Source organism: Sminthopsis crassicaudata, chromosome 1 (genome assembly GCF_048593235.1).
Source record: "Sminthopsis crassicaudata isolate SCR6 chromosome 1, ASM4859323v1, whole genome shotgun sequence".
Taxonomy (NCBI): Eukaryota; Metazoa; Chordata; class Mammalia; order Dasyuromorphia; family Dasyuridae; genus Sminthopsis; species Sminthopsis crassicaudata.
Window position 1 is genome coordinate 489,373,608 of NC_133617.1, and position 24,749 is coordinate 489,398,356.

The 24,749-nt window shown below is 35.5% G+C and overlaps 1 protein-coding gene across 1 annotated transcript in view; it reads right to left on the bottom strand.

Annotated features, from left to right (window-relative positions):
• The window catches only part of GABBR2 (gamma-aminobutyric acid type B receptor subunit 2), an 802,190-nt gene that overhangs the window by 257,687 nt on the left and 519,754 nt on the right, over positions 1-24,749 (bottom strand). Inside the window, 2 exon segments of the mRNA XM_074281401.1 lie at positions 2,607-2,843; positions 17,511-17,711. Coding sequence (XP_074137502.1) covers positions 2,607-2,843; positions 17,511-17,711 — 438 coding nt within the window.

The window sequence follows — 24,749 nt, forward strand, 5'->3', positions numbered from 1 at the left end:
CCTTGATTCTCTCAGTTGTGGTTTTTTTTCTATTACTTTATTTTGCATATATTTACTTATTGTATTGTGTATATTTACTTACTTGTGAATATAAAAATTGTCTCTAAAGAATTTAAGTTCCTTGAGGGCAGAGATTATTCTGAATTTTTTTTTTTTTGTATTACCAGATCTTACCACAGAATTTGGCACATGGTAACTGTTTAATAAATGCCTTTTGACTAATTGTAGTATTTTGAAATTTACAAAGTATTTTTCTCATTGTCCCAAAAATCGGACAAATATTATTATCTAGATTTTAAAAATGATGAAAGTAGTCAAGTCTCAGAAATGATAAGGGACTTGTTTGTGATCACTTATCAGAATGGGAATGGAAAGTGCTTTTTTTGACTTCTGAAAGAATGTCAGCATTCTTTCAATCATATTATCTTTTAATCAATCAATCAATCAATTACTTTATTTTCTTTATTTTTTTGTGAGGAGATTGGGATTAAGTGATTTGCTCAGGGTCACACAGCTAGGAGGTATTAAGTGTCTGAGGCCACATTTGAACTCAGGTCATCTTGACTCCAGGGCTGCTGCTGTATCAACTGCCCCAGCAATAAGCATTCATCAAGTGCCCTATGAAGGCATACAAAGAATGAAAATAATTCGTCCCTGCAAGAGGTCTATATTTTCATAGAGAAGATAACAAATATGTCCAAATATGTTGTATAATATTAACAATCATAATATGTTGTAGATATTATACAATATAAAGTTAAAAAATACAACTATATGCTAAGTAGTTATAAGTAAGGTAGTTTGGAAAAGAGAATATTACATTTAGGATTAGGAAAGACTATGCAGAAGATGATGTTTAGGCTTTGTCTTAAAGGCAAGAAGGGGACTATTATATAAGGCAGATGTAATGAGGGAGTAAATTCAAGGTATGTGGGATGGCCAAGAGAAGTAGGAAAAAGATAGAGTGTTAAGCTCATGGAATAGAGGAAGGGCTAGTTTGGCTAAATCACACAGCTGGAAAAATAAACTGGAACCAGGTTGTGTAGATTAATTAATTAACACCTTTTAATTCATTCACATTTTTTGAGGCAAGCATTAAATATTTTCTGTTCACTAGTCCTACAAATGAGAAGTGCTATATCTTTCTCAAAGATTCACATATTCCAGTGGCAGTAGATGATATCAGCAATTCATCTGTTAAGTGACTATGATTTAGACTACGGCCAAGAAGAGAATAGTATAACTTTCCCTAATCTCAGATAAAGTCAAACAAAGATTCAATCAAGAAAAAATCTATATTATATCAGCCATATTATAATTATTTTAGGTGTATGTCTACATATATGATTGTCATTCATTCTAGAAGAGGACCGTGACATCAGGGAAATGATGCCATCATATGCAAGGGAATTGGATTTAAGTGAGGGAGGGCTGTGCAAGGTCACCTGCCTCCATTTCCCCTCCAGAACCATCTGGGACTAGTGACCAGATATAGATCAGGATGATTGGAGATGGCCCTGGATGCAGTAGGAGACCTGGACCTTTTTAAGCTAAGGTCTTCACCAGGTCTCAGTTTGCCTTGAGGCTGCACCCATTGAGTGATTAAAGCTAGGGTAGCAATTGAAGCAAGAATCTTCTCTTTCACCTATGTAGCTATATGTGTAGGTATGCATGTAGATGTATGTATATATATATATATACATATATATGTATATATATATATATATATATATATATATATATATATATATATATATATATGTATGTATGTATTTTGGGGGGAGGATGAAAGGGAAAAAACATAAAGTAAAAAGTGCACAGCAGAGAACGAAAGAATAACTTACAAGGAAGCAAAGAAAAGATGGATCATCATGAATATAGTGTCTTCTATTATATATGCTTTCTTGAAATAGAAATTTATTGTTACATATTTTGAAAAAAAAATTAAAAGAAAAGTACTTTCCCAAGGGGCAGCTTTAGGTGGCACAGTGGATAGCATATGGGTCCTGAAGTCAGGAGGATCTGAGTTCAAATCCAGTCTCAGATACTTGACACTGGGCAAGTCACTTAACCCTATTTCCTCATTAAAAGGAAAAAAAAAAAAGAAAAACAAAAACTTTCCCTATAAATAGAATAGGAGTTGAATTTATTATCTTGTAGAGAATGAACATATTCAATTCTAACTGTAAAATAATCATCTTTAGACAGAGTGCTGGAAGGAATGTTAGAAGTCATCTAGCCAAACCTTTTCCTTTTATATGGGTAAATTAGAGAGTTTACATGACTTGCCCCAAATCACACAGGTAGGATGGAACAGAACTTTCTGACTCTAAGTAGACCCAGTGTTTTATCTTCTGTACTACTTATTTACCCCAGATATATTTTTTTTCCAGCCTCAGTGGCCCAATATAATGCCAAGGTGAGCATATTTTTGAAATATATAATGCTGTCCTCTTGTTTATAATGATATTTGCTAAAAGGATTGAGGAAAGGTGACCAGATTGGTTTCTTGTTTTTCACAAGTTAAAAAGCCCTTTCCAATTATAAGTTTTCCCAAAGATATTAGCAGATAAAAGACAATAGATTCAAAAAAGTTCAGAACTGACCGTTACACCAAAGAAGTTGGTTTCATTCATTGCATCCAGGAAAATTTTGCCAAGTTTATGGTCTGTATAGTTGAAATCTTGAATCCTTTGGTGCCTATTGCTGGTGCGGAGATGTTCCATGGCCCTCTGCAGGGTTTTTGCAATCACCCATATTCCATCATAGGCATAGCCATGGAATTTACTGGGTCCCACATCTGATCGTTTATCATTATATTCTTTTTCATACTGTTGGGGAGTCTGAAAAAATAGAAGTAAGAAAGTATAGATAAGAAAAAAAAATGAAAGAAACTCAATGATATATTTAAGAAAGAAAGAACAAATGAATGAAAGAAAAATAAAATCTTAAGTGACATGTTTCAAGTATTGTGCCAGTAGGAGCAGTATTAGGTGGATGAATAGTGGTGGGGTTGGGAGAAAGGGAAAATAAAGATACATTTAAGCAAAATTATCCTTGCCCTCAAGGGGCTTACATTCTAATAACAAATGTTCATTTGGAAAAAATAGGTAAAGAAGGAATCCTGATAAATTCCTTCTATAACACAAATATGATGTTGATACCGAAACCAGGAAGAGCCACAACAGAGAAAGAAAACTATAGACCAATCTCCTTAATCAATACTGATGCAAACATTTTAAATAAAGTATTATCAAAGAGATTACAACAACTTATCAGTAGGATAAATACTTTATGACTCAGTGGGATTTACACTAGGAATGCAGAGCTGGTTCAGAATAAGGAACCATTGACATAACTGACTATATCAGTAACTAACAATGAACATTCAGTGCTAATACCTCATATTCTTAAACCTTCTTTTCTTATAATGAATACCTCCATAAAAGTCTTCCTCTAAAATCTCATCCTGATGTAAAGATAGCCCCAGATCTTCAAAGACTTTACTGGGAGAGTGTAAGTTTTAGCCCATTTTTATCAAGATAGAAAGACTTCCAGTATAGACTATATCTTTATCTTTTTTCTTTTCTTTTTTTTTTTTTAAAGGAATAAAATGAACTAATTTTTAAATCAGGTGTTATAGACATGCTAGCTGGTGTTGGGTGAAGTGAATTGCCTGTGGACACAGTTTATTAAGTCTCAGGGTAAGAATTAAATCCAGTTTGTTCTGACTTGAAGTCCAGAACCCTGTCTCCTATACTGTATTGCATCCTAGCTAGAAGACAAGTCCAGAAAGTTTTATTATTAGAAGTTTAGCCATCTCATGATGCTTTTTTGGGCTACTACTACTCATAAATCTTTATCATGAAAGGGTTGTGATTTGTGTTATTTAAAGCAATGTCTCCACTCATGAAATCACAGTTGTTTTGAAGTACTACTTTTTAATGTAGAAATCTCCCTAGGCGAAATACGTGTTTTAAAAATCTTTTGTCCAGGTTGAATTGTCTAAATAACTCCATTTGTGCTATCACCATTAAGGTGTAATTGAGATGTTAGAGACCGATTGTTTGACAAACATACCAGAACTATTGCAGACGAATGTTGTGTCTTCAGAGCATTTGACCTTGAGAGGATATATATTCACTTTTACTGTGCTCAAAATTTTGATTGAAACATTTGAGAAGCTCATTTTTGAGAAGTACCTTCAAAGTCTGTGTGTCAGGGCCCTCTGTCATCAACACATAAGAGAAGGGAAAGGGGAGGCTGAAAAAGTGAAAGGCTCAGTTGTTGCTGACCTTTGTGACACAGAATTATCATTGCTAAGACTTTTGAGGTCTAAGACCTCAAACCTTTTATGTCACAGTCTAATGCACAAGACTTTCTCTAGAGAAAAGAGTAAGATAGTGGAAAACAGATAGAAATATACAAGGAAAGCCCCCAACAGCCACAACAAAGGGGTCTCACCTGGCTGCCTTTCCAATTCAAGTCTAAACATTAACTCAGAGGCTCAGGATTTTTCTGTTTTTATATGCTGCCTCTGAGCAACTTCAGAGAGGAGAGGAGAGGCTCAGGTGTCCTCACTTATGCTCTTGGCAGAAGCTGCTACTTTTCTGCCCTATTGATCAACTGCTTTCTGAGTGTGGGAATGTTTCAGGAAGAAAGGGAGAAGGAAAGAAGAAAGGAAGTAAACAAACATTTATTAAGGAATGTTCTAAGCATTATGCTAAGAGCTTTACAAATATTAACTCATTTGGTCTTCATAACTATCCTGTAAGGTAGGTACTAGTATTATTCCCATTTCATAGTTGAGGAAACTGAGGCAAGCAGAGGTTAAGTGATTGACCTGGGGTCTTATAGTCAGTAAATCTCTGAGTCTGAATTTGAATTGAGGTTTTTCTAATTGCCGGTCTAGCATTCTATTTAATAGACTAAAAGCACTGTACCAAATTCTTTTGGAATTTCTTAATGGTGGCAAATTATAGACAGAAATCACAATATCACATACTTTTTGGAATGAGAGAATCCCCTCATTTTTATAGTAATTGAGGCCCAGAAAGTATAAGTAAATTCAAAGTTATGAAGTTACTTCATGACAGAGTTAGACCTAGAATGCAGGTTTTACTTGTAGAATGTTGCTCTGACCACCATATCCTAATGTTTTGTTTTGTTTATCATTGAGGCAGATTTCTGAAATTTTTGAAAATAGTAAAAAAAAAAATAATAGAGATTACCTCAAGCTGTCTGGTAAATAAAGTAGGTGAACATCCTGCAGAATAATAATAGCCTTATAAATATAAGGCTGTTTTGGGAGAAAGCTCCTGGAATACATAAACATTGTCATGGGGTCTTGATGCCAGTCCTGGGCTATGTTCCATTCTTTGTATAACCCATGGAATCTCTTAAGAGGTTTTTGAATTTCTTCATATTGTATCAAATTGATAGTTTGAGGCTGACGGATAAATTCTGCATGGACAATGCCATAGATGTCAGAAAAACAAATCAATGTTATTTCCCCTGTATTTTTGATATGTTTGCTTTCTTGGACATCAGGAATATCGGAATTTCCTACTGTCATCTTTGCGTTCTTACTTTTAGAACATGCTGTAAAATGTCACAACAACCATAATTTACTATTTATCTCTAAGACATTTTCCTCAGAAAATTCAGAACAGGTGTCAGTTCTTTATATGTGTCCCAGTCTTCACAAAAACTTTCTTCACATTCGGAGTTTCCTTTGTAGAGAGATGTTTCTTTATCTATAGTAACTTCATGGCCATAATTCTCTCAGCTTAATGGAACAAGAAAAACTCTGCTTTTTCCAGCATTCTCAATGAACCCATGTGTGATTGGACATCTCTTCCAGCAATCAAACAATTGGTCAACTAGCTTTTATTAAACGCTTACTATGTGCCAAAAATACTGTGCTAAATACCAGGTATAGTGGGAAAAAAACCATTTCTTGCTCTCAAGGAATTCACCATCTAATTAGGGAAGACAATCTGCAAATACCTATATATAGGTAGTCTATATAAAGGATAACTTGGGGGCAGTCTCAGAGGGAAGGCTATAAGATTAAGGAGATCTGGGAAAGGGCCCCTGTGGAAGGGGAGAGTTCAAAAGAATTTTCACGGGATTTCATAGATTTTTTAATTGAAAGGGAGCTTAGAGGCTTTGAAATTCAGGGCCTTCATTTTATGAGGAAAAAGGACCAGAGTTTAATAGAGTTGCATAAAGTTACATTGTTAATAAATAGCAGAGAACCCCAATACCCTAAGCTCTTTCTATTTTTCCATGTGTCAGTGAAAAACTTACATTTTTGACTTGGTCTACTGAAGTAATTATTTTACTATTATATTAAGAACTAATTATTAAATTGTGTTCCTAACTTTTCTTCTTAATTTCCTCATTAAGCCACAGTTAAACTTGTTAAAGTTGGATATGAAGATCGGGAAAGATTGAAGAGATTATTCTAGCTCCCCTAGGGTGGAATCCTACTGAATGAGAACATTTAACTTGTGTTATGAACAGAATCTATTTTGTGTGAGTTCTTACTGGGGGAAAGAATTAGAGTTAAAGATGATCCAGTTCATGAAAAAGAAAACCAACCACAGTGGTCTGGGAGAGATGGATTCTCTTATCCAGATTGCTGGAGGCTGCTGGGTCCGCATGATCAAGTCTCAGCAGGAGGCACAGAAGATTTCTAGTCCTCCTCTCAACAAATGTTCAATTAGGGTTGATTTCCACTTGTCAGAGGGTTATATTTAATTTAAGGTGTTTCAGAATATCCCTTAGGATCTTTGGTTACTGACAGAAACCACTGACCATCAATTTATTGATTATTGGCTAGCCTAATTAATAAACTGATTATTAATTACCCAGAAACTCTACTTCTTGGATTTTTTTTTTTTATTTTATTTGCTTTATTACATGAGCTTCTTTCAGCATGTTTACTGTCTTGGCTGTAGATTTGTTTAATTCTCCAAACACTGTCTGATGTTGTCTTTGTTTAGATCATGACCACTCGTATTTCTTCTGATGTGAAATAATAAATACTTCTTGGCTGCTGATAAGCTTTCTGGTTTAGTCTTTTGGAAACATTAAAGATCTAGAGAAATGTTTGTCTATCTCTAACAGTAAAGGAGTGGATTAGGAAGGGCCTTCTAAAAAAGGTGGGATTTGAGTTTAATCCTGAAAGAAGCCAAAGGTTCAGGTGAGGAAGGATTCAAGCTTTGACAGCCAGCATCTGATGGCTGTGTATGGAATCAGGAAGAATTGCATTTAAGGCTTGTTAGATGTGGGGCAGCTACGTAGAGCAGTGGATAGAATACCAGCTCTGGAATTGGAGACCATAGTGCAAATCCAGCCTCAGACAGTAGTTGTATGACCCTAGGCAAGTAACTTAATCTTCATTGCCTACAAAAAAGAAAATAAAGTTCCACTATTTGCATGATCCTGGACAGGTCACTTAAGTTTAATCAACTCTTGGCTTCCTCATTTTTAAAGTGGAAATAATAATAACCTCTACCCCAGGGTTCAATTTCATGGTTCAATGAGATAACATATAGAAAGAGCCTTTTGCAAACCTTATGATGATACAGAAATTTCTATTTTTATTATTAGAAAGGATTCTTTTTTAGTTGTGGATAGGACTAGATGGCCTCTGAGGTCTCTTTTTGCTCTAAAAATTCTGCGATTCTGCACAAAAAAATTTCTGCAGTGGCCATTTCTAGACAAACATTAAGGCAAAATGAAACTACGTTAATATCTCTCCAGCTCCTGAGGGTGAACTTGCTGGAAAAGAAAGAATCCTTTTTGAGCACCCTGTAGGATTTTAAGCATTTACCTTTGATATAGTAGAAATAATAATAGCAATGATAACAATCATAATCACAATATAATTCAAATAACAAAGACTAACTTACTGTTTTTTACACATGATGCTTAATCTCTTGACTCCTTCCCTTTTCATTTACTGTCTCCCATAACTAGAATCCTTCTTTATCTTCACCCCTTCCCTTCTTTGGCTTTCTTCAAGATTCTGTTCAAATTCTACCTTTAGCAGGAGACCCTTTTTTGATTTCTGCTAGCTCTCCCATTTCCCCCCACCAAGTGCCTTCATTTTGAGATTGGCTTCCATTTACACTGCATATATCTTATGTGGCCTACTTATTTGTATTCCTACTGTCTCCTCCTGTCAGAATCCAAATATTTTGATGGCAGAAACGGTTATTTACTTTTTTTGGTGGGTACACCCAGCATACAGTGTAACCTTGGCTTTCTTTAGACATGCCCAGTTCTAACATGTAGTTGGTCTTGAGGGAACCTTTGAGCACGTCTAGTTTGTCTGATGTGGAGGTCATTGCATCATCCTATGCCATATGGGGGTAGGGAGCTTCTTTTGATTGATGATCTGGATGTGCTCCAAAAGCTCCTCAAGGGCACCTCCATGTTAAAACCAGGCGCACCCAGAGTAGTTCAGCTTACATTAGCACAATGGCAGGCACATAGTACTTAATAAATGCTTGTTGAATGACCCAGCTGCAATTCATCTTCTAAAATAGCCCATTTCACTTTAAGAAAACTTTAACGGTCAGGATATTTTTCCTTATACTGAACCAAATGTTTCTTTGTGACTCCTGCCACACACTCTACCAGTTGTAAGTTTTCTTCAAATGGGCTATTGATTAGATCAACTATACAGTAATATAAATTCTCATGTCAGTATAGACTAAGAGTTATGAAGGGGACTTGTGTTAGATCAAGCTCAGGCAAAGAAAAATTGAGGTTGTGTGAAGGACCATATAGCATCTCTCTCTCTCTCTCTCTCTCTCTCTCTCTCTCTCTCTCTCTCTCTCTCTCTCTCTCTCTCTCTCTCTCTCTCTCTCTCTCCATACTTAATTTTCTCTCTCTCACTTTATCTCTCTTCTCTCTCCCTCTCTTTCTCCTTCCTTCTTTGTCTCTTTCTCTGTGTCTCTCTTTTTCTCTCCTGTCTCTGTCTTTCTCTTCCTTCTCTGTCTGTCTCTCTCTTCTTAATTCTCTCCTTCCCTCCCTCTCTGTCTTTTTCTCTCTGTGTATGTCTCTGTCTCTTTCTCTAGGTCCTTCTCTCTCTCTGTCTCTGTCTCTCATATTCTTTCATTCTTTGCCTGTTGTTTTTTTTTTTTTTTTTTTTATTCTGCCTCTCCCTGTCTCTCATTTTATCTCTCCTTCTTTATGTATGAAAGGTCAGAATTTTGATCCTTAGCTCCCAATCTAACACTCTTAGATAGTGTAGAAAATAGAGCATTGGATTTGGAATCAAGGAAAATATGAGTTTAAACTCTGTCTCAGAGTCTTCAGTTGTGTCTGCTCTTCACGATCCCATTGAGAGTTTTCTTGGCAGAGATACTGAAGTTACTTGCCATTTTCTTCTCCAGCTCATTTGACAGATCAGGAATCTAAAGCAAGTGACTTGTCTAGCCCAGTGAACATCTGAGGACAGATTTGAACTCAGAAAGATGTGTCTCCCTGACTTGAAGCCCAATACAACAGACTGTGCACTATGGCATCATCTAGTTGTATCTCTCTCTCTTTTTCTCTTTCTCTGTCTCCGTCTCCCATTCTCCCTCTCTCTTGTTCTGGCACTGCTTAGAATAGGGCTATCAAATTCCAATAGAAATCCATAGTCCATGCATAAGGAAGGATCCCTGCAACCCCACAATGGACTTAGTTTTTAAAATGTAGTATCGTGTTTTATTGTATTTCATTTTGTTAAATATTTTCCAATTCCATTATATTCTAGTTTGGGCTCTACTCAAGTCACTGTCTTGGATGCCTCTGAATTAGGACATATGTTCTTAGGAAGATGGAGCTCTTACAATACAATTCTTTCCTATGTACTTGCAGATCCTCCCTGGGAGGAGAAGAGCCCTTCCATGGCTATAACTCATACCCTTTATTCTAGTGAGGAAAGCCATGAGAGTTAGGAGGATAGGTTCCTACTCTAAATCATATTAATCTTTACTATGTTATTGAGGTTCTTGCTGGCAAAGGAGCTACAACCAGATGGTATCTTCAGCCATTTTAGTAAAGTGAAGGAGGATTGTAATATGTTATGGTGGAAAAAAAAATGCTGTTCTAGAGTCAGAGATTCAAATCTCCCCTTTGATGCTTATTACCCATGTGACCTTGCGTAAGAGACCTCCCTGGGTCTCCTTTCCTTGCAAGTATAGCTTCCTGATTTGTAAAGTGGTGATGGAGTTGGACTAAGTATTCTCTTATCTTTCTAGTTCTAGCTCTGTGATCTTAAAATTGCCACCAAGACACAACTAATATATTACTCATAGTTTGGGAATGTTTAGTTTCTAAGGATATTTAAGGTTTTCTGAGAGCAAAACTGGACTAGCAATTCCTATTAAAAATCCCCAAGTTTCAGTGGTTGTTAGTGTGTTTAGAACACAAAACACACTGAATATAATACAAGAAACAGTGCGATAAATAAATAAAATAATTAGGTTCCCAGGAAGTTAAGTGGCGCCATAATGCACAGAGCTTCAAGTCTGGAGTTAGGAAGATTCATTGTTCTGAATTCAAATTTGGCCTGAGACACTGGCTATGTGATCCTGGGCAAATCACTTTACCCGATTTGCCTCCATTTTCTCATCTGTAAAATGATCTGGAGAAGGAAATTCAAACCATTCCAAAATCTTTGCTAAGAAAACTCCACATGGAGTCACCAAGATTTGGACATGATTGAAACAAGTGAACAAGGTTCCCAAGCCTCATTGAGACATAATAATTCTCATATGAATTCCGGGTTCTGAGATTGGAACCTGATCAGAAGTGAAGAGAAGAGAGGAAGAGCCCCAAAATGAATCTTTACCTTGTTGGCAAAGTTTTGAAAAAAAAAAAATCATTTACACTCTACTTACCTCCCTTTCCTCAATATTTGAAATCACTTTTACCAGGCCCCTAATGGCTTCATATATGCCTAAATCCTCTGCTTTTAGGCCTGCCCTAATCCCCAAAGTGTTCTGTGTTCCAGATAAACCTATCTTTTCAATCTCTTCTCCCCCAACCCCAGACAAAATTCCCATTCTGTCACTAAAACTGATTTCAAATAAGCATTTGGCTCGAATAAAGCTAATTATGTTAATTTAGACTAAGTTGCAAATGAATGATCATTCTCAGAGATATTTATATTTCTGAAAAATATTTAGAATGTATAGAGAAATATACCCCTCCTTTTTTTCTTTTGGTGGATGAATTGGTGGGAGAAGGAGAGTGGCTAATTTAACTTGAGAGTCTGCCTATAGGTTACGTTCCATGAACTAATTTTTGTTTTTCACAGCTTTTATGTATCATACATTTCAGGATCTGTTGATTCCCTAAAAGATTACAATAACTTCGATAATCAATCAATAATAATAATGATTGTTGTTGCTTTTCAATTATGTCCATTTTTTTTTTTTTTTTTTTTTTTTTTTTTTTTTTTGTGATCCTGTGGATATTGTCCATGAGGTTTTCTTGGCAAAGATACTGGTATGGTTTGCTATTTCCTTCTCTCATGGATTAAAGCATACAGAGGTTAAGTATCTGGAGCCAGATCTAAACTCAGATGATTCCAGACCCTGTGCTCTATCCACTGAGCCATCCTGTGATAATGATAGCTAGCTAGCAGTTAGATAGTACTTAAAGCTTGCTCTAAGGACAACAGAAGTTTTGTTACTGGATCTTGGCAATAAGTTGGAACTGTAACTATTTTTCTTTATAGATAGGTTACTTATAAGCTTGTATTGCCCATATGTATTTTCCATCACTAAGTTCAGTGGTTCTGAATCTACCACAATGCAGTGTTTCAGTAGTTTGTCACTGTGGAACATTACATTGTTATTCAAAAGCAATCATTTCATTGACATTGTGCTTTTATTATATCTCCACAATACTATCAATAGGCTATTAAGACTGAATTTATTCTATAGCTCTGTATAACTCCATGGGAATATTTTGATCATTATGTTAAATGCTCAAAATGGAAAATAAAACAAAAACAGAATTTAAGCATAAAGCAATTTCTAAAAAATGGGGGAAAATTCATAAAATTTAATATGCAAAGAAGCCTTAGATATTTTTTAGTCCAAATCTCCCCCTTTTTTTAAATAAGAAAAGAAATTGAGACAAAGGAGGATCAAGTGACTGGATTTCTACTCTATATCCTTTCCTTCTTTTATTAGCTATTGTTGTCATTTATTTGATTACTTGTGGCTCAATCTTCCTGACCCCATAGGGGATTTCTGAGGAAATCTGCAATGAGGTTTTTGCTATCTTGAATTCTGCCTCCCACTCACTTTCATGGGGCCTGAACTCTATGTTCATGTTATCATGAGATAATCATGTCAGAAGGATTTTTGAAGGGCTGAGTTTAGCTGAACTATACTACTACAATACTGTAATTCTGGGATATGCCTGAGGACTGTCGGCAATAGTTCGAGCCAGAGCTCCCATTAGCTACAGAGAAGGGGAACAGACATTGAATTTACACATTCATGAAAGGGTCCTAATTGTGAGCATAATGGATTGGGGCAGGACAGAGGACCTGTAGTCATGCAAATATTATAGACCAGATCTGTATTGAAACTAAAAGGAAATTAAGCATATGGTAAGTCACTTGATGGAAGTTAGGACAGGTAGAGTGCTGGGTCTCAAGTCAGGGAGACTCACCTTTCTGAGTTGCTTTAGTTACCCTTCTTTAAAATAAGCTAGAGAAAGAAAAGGTAAACCCCTTGAGTGTCTTTGCCAAGAGAATCCCAAATGGGATCAAGAAGAGTTGGACATGATTGAAATGAGTGAACAACAACAAGGATAGTCCTTGGACCCATTATTTAGTTTATGTAAGGATAAAGAAGCTGAGGGACAGGAGGTTGCCCAAAATCACAAAAAAATAGGAAGTGGTGGAACTTGCATCTGAACCCAAAACTCAAGAACATAGATTTAGAGAAAGAGACTTTTCAGACCACCAAGTTCAATCCCCTCATTTTGTAGAAATGTGGAACCACTTAAAGACATTATTAGCACAATGCCTGGTTCATATGTAAGGGATCCTAGGAATTCTTGATCCAAGGGACCCCTTGGGCATATCTTTTGTGTAACTTTTTGAGAATATGAGAATGTGCTCACAGTTATCTTATGGAATGCCAGGAAGCACAAAGAAGGAAAGCCCACTCTTCTGGTACATTGATTAATAAGCTTCCTTTATTGCTGTCCTATGTTTGCTTTGGAACATGAGTAAACAGTCATCAAAAAGGAATGAGCAAATATTCTCCTTGGTGGGCCTCTGGAGATGGAGCATCCTGTACTTGGAAAGCTATTGCATCTCAAGAGTCACATATCAAATGAGAATACTTAGTATAGAGCTTTTTTTGTTCTGAGCCTATAAAAACCCCTTAGTGGAAAGGAGACTTTGAAAGAATCTCTCTCAGGAAAGGAAGCTTTTCTTGAGACAATTCCACCATACCCTGAAAGCTGTGACTGGGGTTCTCCAGGCTAGGAAAATTCAGGTGTTGATGCTTCCTCAGAGTGGTGATGATGTATGTAGTATGTTGTTTGCTATATTGTCTTTATTGTTATGGTGATCACTGTGTTTATTAATTATGTATTACTTTTATGCTATAAGTTTTTCTCTTCCCTTATATCTTATTTGAATCAAGGTTCTGAGCAGTAATAAACTTGTTCCCACCCCCTTTAAGATGGTACCTGTTGACTGAGCATTCTGAACCTAGATTAATCTTACAACACAGCAGGTACTTAATAAATATTTAGTGACTATTCACTAGTGATATTATATGATTTCTGCCTACATCTCCACACTGATTTCTTAGGTTTCATGGAGGCTGGTAGTTGAAAATTCATTACTTATTTAGAGATGGAAAGAAACAATCCCTAGTTTTACAGATGAGGGATCTGAAGCTGAGTTTTAGGGAAGAAATATTGCATCAGTTGAGAAAACTGCTAAAAATAAAGACTAACATGCTATCATTTATTATCTTAGAGAGTCGTCTAGACCAGAAGTGTCAAACATATAGTCAATAGATTGCATGCTACCCGCAACACTCCCAAGCCTCCAGATTAAATGTAACTGGGAAATATTTGATAAAATAAAAAATACAAAAGGACAGAGATAATGCCACACAGATTATGGTTTTTAAAGTCAATATGATGCCTACAGGGAAACTTATATGTTTTGGTGCCCATTACTATTTGAGTTTAAAACCAAACTGGTCCATAGCTCTGAAAGGCTAGATAAGTAACTTGTCCAAGATCACATAGCCTGTATATGTCAGTGATGGGACTTGAAACCAGATCTTCCTCCTTCCAAAGCCAGGTATCTATATACTATGCATAAGTCTCTGGTGTAATTAGGAAGCACAAAAGGCTTACATTAAAATGGAAAATTCAGCATTTTATTTTGAAGGAACAATGTCTTCTGTATCATCATCATCATCATTTTCTCTCTCTCTCTCTTCCTCTCTGTCTCTGTCTCTCTTTCCTCCTCTCTCTGTGTCTTTCTTGGTCTATCTGTCTTATCTTTCTCTCAGAACCACCTATTTAGAGCTGAAAGGGAATTTAGGGGCCATTTAGTTCAGTCTATTCCTTTTATGGCTGAGGAACCTAAGGGTTAAAGAGGTAAATGTTTGGAGACTGAATGTAAATCAACACATGTTGTGTTCAGTTTTTTTTCCTTTTTCTTCTGCTTTTTTTTTTTTTTTTTTGTCTTGTGGTTTTCCCCTTTTGTTCTAATTTTTCTCTTCCAACATGATTTGTAAAGAAATGTGCATTTAAAAAATGAATGTACATGTATAACTAGAAAAAATATAAAACAATAAAGAAGAGATAAATGAGTCAAAGTCACATGGGTAATAAATGATAGAATAAGGATTTCAAGCCAGATCCTCGGACTCCAAAGCCAGACCTTTCCCCCTTACATCAGAATGGTTTCACCTTGAATATGTATAAGGTCCTAGATATTTTTTCAAATCACTTTACATTTCACAAACTATTTGCTATAAGCTAGGTACTTCCTCAAACACACCTTAAACTATCTGATCATTACAACAAATCCATGAGGTCACTGAGAGATGAGATCAAGTGATGTCCTGAAATTATAAATCTGTTAATGAAAGGGGCAGGCCTAGAGCTGGAGTCTTTTAGGCCAAAAAGTGATGAATATGCAAAGGTGATATACCACCTTGCCTCAGGGATTAACGACTGTGTAAACAAGCAATCTATCGGGTAAGCAGTTGTTAGGGATTTACCTTGTGCTAAGCACCTTGGCAAGGACTGGGGACACAGAAAAAATAAAATGGTCCAAGTTCTCTGGGAGCTTATACATATGTGTATGTATATATCTCTCTATCTACATAGAGATATCTCTATCTTGATAGATAGATAGATTGATAGAAAGAAAGAAAGAAAGAAAGAAAGAAAATACATAGCAAACAGATGGAAAGTAACCTTAGAGGGAGAGGCACTAATAGCTGGGAGAGTCAGGAAAGGGAGGGTTTGGGAAAGGAAGGGCCCAAAGTGGTGTTTGAGCTGAATCTTCAAGGAAAATAGGAATTCCAAAGTGTAGATATTAGAAGGGAAAACACTCTAGGAATGGGGGGCATCCATTGCAAAGAAAATGGGAGATGAAATGTTGTATGCAAAGAAGAACAAGTAAGTCTATACTAATAGATTTTGTGGAAGGAAGTTATGTGTAAAAAAGAAAAAGAAAGAAAGATATGAAGGGGCTAAGTTGTGAAAGGTTTAACATGTAATTGATCCTGGAAGTAATAGGGAGTCATTGGAAGTTATTTAATAAGGGGAAGACATGATTAGGCTTGCTCTTTAGGAAAACACTGGTAACTATGTGGAGGGTGTATTGGAGTGAGGAAAAATGAGGAAGGGATATCAATTAAGAGGCTATTAAAGCCCCTGGAAAAGGGTGGTAGAAAGAAAGAATAATACGTAAAGATATGGAGAAAGAAATGACAAAATTTGGCAACTGATTGGATATGTGGGATAAGATTAAAAGGTTGAGAGTGATGCTGAGAATGACAACCTGTTTGAATGGATGGTGATGCTCTTGATAGTAAAAAGAAAGTTTGAAGGACTGGTGTGTTTTGAGTTTGACACATTCAGTTTCAAATACTCATGGGACATAAAGGTTTTAACTTTTGAGTTGGACATGCTGAGTTTCAGATGTTTATAGGACATAGATTTAGTCAGTGTAATGTATTATCAACAACTATAAGGAAACCCCAAAACTCTTAAAAGAGAAAACCTTCTTGGACTCTGCCTCAGGGAGGGGACTCCGTTTTAAGCACAGTTTTCATCTTTGTTATCTGGCTCAGTCCAGAAACCCATTGAATTCAATTCAAATTCTAACCCTGGCTGAAACCCAGCCTGGAGCCAACCTGGGACTCAACCCACAAACCCCTTCAGCTTGTAGCCAAAGCCCCCATTATAAAAGAACTAAGCTGGAGTCCTCTTTTTGCAGAGGTCCCAAACATGGCAGCCTTACACCTGCCATGCCAAAGGATTTCTGCCACTAGAACCTCTCTGGCTCTGGTGTCTTCCTCTCTTTACCTAATACCTTTTAACCTTACTTCCAAACCCTATAATAAAGCTCTTTTATTAATCTAAGTTTTGGGGTCTGTAAATTCCTTTACAGGGGACTCTTGTGCTGCTACTAGACCTCATTTAACTCTGTATCCTTGTGCCGAATCCAAAGGGGTTGCAGGGGAGCTCCATTTGACTCCCTGTACCCCAAACCTGCCAGTAGACCTCAATTAAATCTAATTTCATTTAGGTACCCCTTATCTAGATCTCATCAATTTTGCAATAATATCGTTAAGATGTTATAACAATTTTCTTCTACAGTGATTCCCTCCAACTCTTTCTCCTACCCTTCTTTCCCTATCTTAGTAAAATGTCAATTTCTTTAAACTAGCCTGGATCATTTCTCTACCTAGTATCTGCTCAATTCCATAGTAGCCATATCCACATTAAGATAGCTTTCATGTATCCCAAAGGTGTTTCTGCCTCTATTCTGTCCTGCAATTTTCTTATGGATCTAATATGTTCCCTGGTAATATTGTTTTCTCTAAAACTGATGTTGTGAAACCAATGAAACCAAATAAGGATATTATTAGCATAGTTCCTGGCACATACTGGGTACTTAATAAATGTTTGTTGACTATTGACATTATATGAGCTATATCTATATTTAGTTCCACAGAATCTAATAGATGAAAAGTCCATTGAGTCAAAAACTTTCAGGATTACAAATAAGGTTACAATAACTTTTACTTAATCTCTCAAATATTTTATGAGTATTAAGCAGATTTCCAAACATACTTATGAGCAACAATAAAATCCACTTCAACAATTAGTGTCCTCCTATTAATATATGTGACAATATCTAAAAAAAAAAAAAGGAAAAAAAAAAGCTGTATAGCAGTTGAAATTTAATTTAGAATAACAAATATACCAACCCTTCCTGAAATGGTCTTGATCTCTTTTGAACTGAGGGGTTCAAAATCCACTCCAATATAACCCTCCATGGCTGCCAGGAGATTTTTGCTGAGGCAGGGGGATGGATTGCCTTCAGAGTGTGCCAGTTCCCACCAGGAGGGCTCATACCAGCCAGGAATGATCCACTGATATTTGCTGCCGAACATGTTTTCATGATATGCCTACAAACCAAATAGTTTTAAAAGTTGAAAAGTCAAAAAAAGACATTCCACTGATGAAGAGACACATTTTGTTTCATTCTTTACAAAACTCATTTTGCCATCCCATTCTTTAAAGGAAAACCACCCAAATGTTTTGCTAACATAATTCCCTATTTCTTTTAAATTTTTTACCACTTTATTATTTTGAAATTTTTTATTGCACAGGAAGGAAAATTACACTTTAAAAACATCACAGGAAATTTTAGGGATGCCCATTTTGGGGAGAATGGCTGAACAAGTTGTGGTATATGATTGTGATGGCATACTACTATGTTACAAAAAATAATGAGCTCAATGATTTTGGAAAAACATGGAAGGACTTTCATGAAATAATGAAAAGTGAAGTGAGCAAGAAACAATATTAAATACAGTATCAACAATGTTATTTTAAGAATGACTTTGAATGAGTAGGTTATTTTGACTATTTACAAATACCCAAATTAGCCATAATGGACATATGAAAAAAGATATTAAGTGCATCCAAGAGAAATAACTTATAAATATAATCATGTAAGGAATAATTACATATATACATTTATATATACATATACATAAATAAATATGTATATATCCAAATTTGTGTCTAATTGTGGCTATCTTTAAGGAAAAGGGGGTGAGGAAAGAAAAAAAGAAATTTACATGATAACTTGTATGTTTAAAAATAAGTTGTACATAGTAGATTTGTAGTTTCATGTACAATCATCTTTTTTATTATGCTATGTTATGGAAATACTTGTTTGATTTCATAAATTAAAAACAAAATGAATTAAATTAATATATATATATATATTTCAGATGTAGATATTCAGTCTTTCTGTTATTGATATAGACAATTTTTTCCTATCTTACCAGATCCATATTGGACATAGAACAGAACATCTAACTTGAAATCTAATTTCTAATGGCTGAAGAACTAATCACTTACCTGGGAACTGATTGTGCTTAGCTGCTTCTACACATATAGATATATATGAATATACATACTTCTACTCTCTCTCTACATGTTTAACTAAGAGTGTGCTGGTACATGTCTAACAAGCAGATAGCTCCCCCCTACCAAAAAAGAAAAAAGAAGTAAGTGTGGAACATTTTTAAGTTTAACTCATATTACTAATATTTTCTTCATCACTTTCTTAACCCTGGAAATCGACAATACAGTTAATTAAGCCTTGATTTGTAGCTGTTAATACTCACACTGAAAATTTATAATCAGTCTTACAAGAGCTGGTTCCTATATACCCCAGCTAATGCTGGATCTAACCAAAAACTCTGTAGAAATATATGGACACATGTAACCTCCAATTTACATATATATCATGGATATATGAAAGGCAATGGAGAAGTCTGCTCACTGCCCAGGGCAATGGTACAAGACAACACTCCCCCTCTTTCTTTCTTCCTTTTTGTCTTTTTTGGGGTTCTGGGATGATTTAAAATCTCTGCTCATCAGTTCACACTACAACTAGTATAAGGGTAGGGTTTGGTGGCTAGGGACCAGAGTAGAGAGTAAATGCTTTATCCTTAAGTTCAAGCTTTCCTTATGGTGGCAGCATTCAGCTCATCTCATCAATCCTTCCCTGCATTTCACTCCAGTCTCAACCTCTGTGACTTAATAGAATACCTTGGGTCTGGTTTTCCTCTGGAACACATATTTTAGAGAATCTTTCTCTAGTCCTTTGTGTGCCCAAAGATCCATTATTTTTTAATTATGCATGTTTTTTTTTCTTTGTCTAAAAATGAGGAGGGAGAATCTTTTTATTCCCTATCAGTTTTCTGATTGTTAGCATCAGCAAACAATTCTTAGGTACTGTATGTGCTTGCTTCAGGAAAGAAGGGAAAGGGAAAGTCTGAGAACCTGCTGTGTTTTGATCTGAATGGTTTGAAGAAGAGAAAACTTGGTCAGAAGCAACAAATGATGGCAGTGGAAAGGAAAGCAGATAGTCCAATCATAGGCTGTAATCTCTGGAGTTAAGCAAAGAAAATAAAACAAACAAAATCAGTGTCCAGGAATCAATTAAGCTAAGAAATTTCCCTGTTGGACCTGTATCTTCTCTTCCAATTCCATGTAGTCCTTTATCCATGAAACATTTCAAGCCTCCTTAAGTCTTTTCCATCTCTTCACTCCAAAGTCCTGGACCATGGACTTATAACTCTTTTGTACTAAAAAAATTATTTTCAGATCTTAATTCTCTGCCTCATACTCCTTTCCATCCTCCCAAGAAAGTAAGAAAAACAAAACCAATACATATAAACTGAAGAGGTATTGGACAAGGAGAAAATTGCCTATATAAATGTGATAAGCCTGGTATTCCAGAGAGCAACAAATTTAACACAGGACAAAGTACAGCAAATGAACATTTTGCAAGTGACAAAATTCAAGATCAAATCATCAGTAAAACCAAAGACCATAAATATCTATAAGCAATGTTGATGATGAACAAGGTGAACAAAAATGCTAATTCAGAAGAGAATATTTCATTTAATAATTATCAATGACATTTGATGGGATAAAAACTATCACTAGTCTGTATCTCTGGAAGGTATACCTTCTTTCAAATGAATGTAAGAGACAGAAAGAGAGCTGAAGAGGCATTTATACATATACATACACATACATATGCACATATCTATATGTATATATATGTATGTATATATTATGTATATTATATGGATATATGCATACACACACACACATATATATACATACTTGTGTGAGGAAATGCAGAACCCTTAGGGATAACAATGATGGACAGCATTTGGGTGAAAATTAAGAGACAGAAACAGAAATAATTGTGTTTTAGGTATTTTTCAATTATTACTGTTCACAAGGAGCTATTAGATCATGAATTTGAGAAATAGATCATAAACCTGCGTGGAAGAATAATTCTATTTAGACTATAGTGAGGACAAGAAAAAGGAATGGAATCATTACTCAGTGTGGATGGATGATGATAATAGATGGTGATAATAGATAAAAATGAGAAAGATGATCTATTCACTTCTCACTTTTACTTCTGCTTTCTCTTTTAAGGAGAATATCCTTTGGATTAGGGAGAAGAGAACAAAATGATTAGCAGTGGTTAAAACTCCAAAATAAGCAAGGAGTTTATTGGTCAAAAATCTAACTGTTCTTAATAAGTTCAAGTCACCAGGACTGAACTAATTATATTCCAGAATCCTGAAAGAACTGGTAGATGTAATTCTCTGCTATTGCTGGTAATCTTAGAAAGATTTTTCAGAATGAGACTAGAAAAGAACATATTTTTTTCTCTTTTAAAAAATGAGAAGCTTTTTATCATTGAGTTGTATTTCTATTCTTGACAAAATTCTTGAACACATTATACAGGGAATGTTTTGTGAGCACTTAGGAAGGAAAGTAGTGATTACTAAGGCTGGTGTGACTTTTGCAAGAGAAGGTCAGACTGTACTAACTTCTCTCTCCCTCCCTTCCTCCCCCTGGCTTTTGACATGACATTACTTAAATGTGACAGTCTTTCACATTATACTTGGGGGAAAGTCTAAATAAGGGTACAGTCAGGTGGACTACTAATTGCTTGAATGATCAGACCCAGACAGTTAGACAGTAAGTAGCAGGGTAAGGTGTAGAGTTATAGGCTAGATAATAGTATGGTTTGGTGGATTTGAAACTGATTGAATGATAAGATCCAAAAAGTGGCTGGATAAGATAAAGAGATACAGACTAGATAAAAGTAAGATTAGGTAGATTCGAAACTGATTGAATGACCAACCCTAGGGAATAGAGATAAGTAGTAGAATATGGTAGAAAGAGAAAGGCTAGTTAATAGTATGGTTGGGTGGATTTGAAACTGATTGAATGACCAGCCCCAGAGAGTAGATTTATGATTTCCACACAAAATTGGAGCAGTGTCTCTAGTGGAATGGCCCAGGGATCTCTCTTGTGCTGTTCAACATTTTTTTCTATGATTTAGGGGAATATATATAGGGCATGCTTGTTATATTTGTCCCTGAAATGAAGTTTGGAGGGATAACCAACATGTTAGGTGAAAGAGTATAATTCAAAAAGATTGCAGTAGTGTAGAATGAGTTGAATTAAATAAGATGAAATATAATGGGGTCAAACATAAAGTTCCACATTTAGGTTCAAACAATCCATTTCACAATGTGAATTATACTTTATTACATTTCCTTGATTTGGAGTTCTTGAAAATAGGGGTGGGATAGGTAGGTGGCACATTGGATAAAGCACTGGGACCAGGAGCAAGAAGATCTGAGTTCAAATTTGACCTCAAATATTTACTAGCTATGTGACCCATAGAAGTTACTTAACTTTCTTTGCCTTAGTTTCCTTGTCTGTATATTGAGCTAGAAAAGGAAATGGCAAATCACTGCCAAGAAATTCCTAAATGGGGTCATGAAAAATCAGATATGACTGAAAAATGAAACAAATTCTAGCAGTAGTTATATTTATACAAACTGTGCTCATTAAAATAAGAGAATCATAGATTTTTAGAATTGGAAACAACCTCAGCCATCATCTCATCTAATTTACTCATTTTTCAGAGGAAGGAATTTCAGCAAAAGTATAAATATTTAAGAAAGTAACTCCCAAAGTCTGCATAATGAATCAAAGGACAGATACAATTTGTAATAAGACTCAAAGAAAACAAGCATCTCATTACAAGATCATAGCTCATTGGATTTAGAACTAGAAGGGAATCTTAGAAATCAGTCTTGCCTCATATCTTTATCCCATAGATTGGAAACTAAGGCTAAGTATTAAAAGACTTGACCATAGAGATAGCAAGTTGAAAGGGCGAGATTTGATTTCACATATTTTAGATTTCATCCTTTAGACCCTCTCTCAAGCTAACTTGAATAATTTAATCTAACTCTAGTTTTTCATTCTGGTGAAAAGAGAAATATTGAAGTTTCATTTTCACATTAGAGAGTTTGAAATATATCAGGCCATAAACCTGGATCTGGCATTGCCTCAGCTGTCTGCTTTACCCACTTTGTTTTAGCTATTAATTGAACTATCTTATCAGAGAGAGAGTGTTAAGTGCTTTCTTAGCATTCTGAGTCTATAGGTTTCCTACTCTAATGGGCCTCTCTTACTTTTTTTTTTTTTTGCACCAGGTTCATTTTGCTACCAGCACCTCTGAAAGGCTGTATTTGGCTTTTTGCCTCACAAGCCTTGAGTGCTCTTTCCATCAGCATAGCTGAGAAAAATTATGGAGACAGCATAGTGCCTGTATCAAAGCATGGTCTTTTCCAAATCAGGGAGTTCTTTCCTTCCCTCCTTCCTGAGTTAAAGTTAAATTTTAATTATTTTGGCTACCCAGAATTCTTGAGCACAGATGACCTTTTAGCTGAATCTTCCTGATGGCTAAATGTTTATTTTACAAATGCCATTTTTTGATGAAAAAATTACCTCTTAAACAAAACTTACTAGCTCTACAATTTTGGAGATTTTTCTAAAAAATATTGCACATACCCCTATTTTGTTTTTGTTTTTTTTTTTAAATAGGGCATGCTGAATGTAAATTTTTCTTGATTTGGGGTCATCATAAAAATGTCAGCTATCACACTGGAGAGTGTTGTTGAGGTTCATAGGGCTTTTTTGTCTAAATATTGACTATGCCTACACTTGTAGCATTTAAAAATTCTCAACTTGCCATTTATGATTTTTCTTTCTTTTCCTTTTCTATTATATTGTAGGATATCAGTTCGTACTATAATCATTACAACTATTTATATATAGCAATAACAGCTTTCCTCTCCTCAAAATTAGTGGATTAATTGCTTTTAGTCTAACAGTAAGCTGGAAAACTTCTCTATGAAGTTTGTTAGAGAAGATAATAAAGCAAATGTAAACAGGTTTTCTGTGAAGGATTCCTGGAATCTTTTATCAGTAAAATGCCTGGGCTTTGTGACAGTTACTTGGGCTACTCAGACAGTTTTTGTCCTTATTTCCTAATCCTTAGATATCTGGGGGTATTACTGGATGAATGACCTTTAGCTAGCTAACTCTTATGCCTGATTAATGAAAATGAGTCTCATTTTTTTTTTCTCTCTAAGATAGGAATAAATTTGCAGCCTTCATGTTTATTATTTGAAAAACATGTTTTCTAGAAGATAAAAATTTTAAGTTTTGTGAAACAATGGGAGCCTATTGTCTGCAAGGCTTTAGGCATTCATTAGTTTCCCTTCCTGTACTACCAGGCAAACCACTTACTTTTGTAAGGGAGAAGGAAAATTTGAGGAATGAAAGTAGAAGTTTTAAAATATGACTCAATAACTAGAGCACATGACTGATCACTGAATATAGATAGAAAATGAAAAAAAATGAGAATTTGCTTTACAACATGTATAATTTTAACTGTTGAAGTATAAATAGCCTTTTGCCTCAGACTTGCTGAAGTTGGGCCATCTCTTCATGTTGCCATTTGGATACTCATTGTTCAGGAGCACAGCTTTTGATTATGTGATTTTGATGGCAAAGTCTCCATTTCAAGCAAAAGCTAAGATGAAAAGCAAATCTCAAAATCCTAAGGCCTAGAAAACTATAAGAGAAAAGCAGCAATGAGATTCCAGCTCTGTTTCTCATGTTGAGCACCTGGATAAAAACAAAGTATTGAGGCCACAAGTGATGTATGCTATTAGCAAGCATGGAGAAAAGGAGACCAGCATCACCAGAAGGTTTAGATCAAAAGAACAGTCTCATTGCCCTCTGATCTAAGGAAGAGAACATTGGCTTCAAAAGTTACCTGGAAAATAATCACAGGATGATGAATTGAGTCCTTTGTTAGAAATTGGTCTCATAACTTTAAAATTCCTACTTGTACCTTGACAATTCTAAGGATATCTGCTAAGCTAATTTGGAAATCCACTGAATGCAGTGAGTAAAATCAGCTATTAGACAGGGAAAGAAGAAAAAACACAAGCATTTATTAAAGGCCTAGTGTATGCCAGAAACTTTACAAATATCTCATTTTGTCCTCACAACAACCCCTGGGA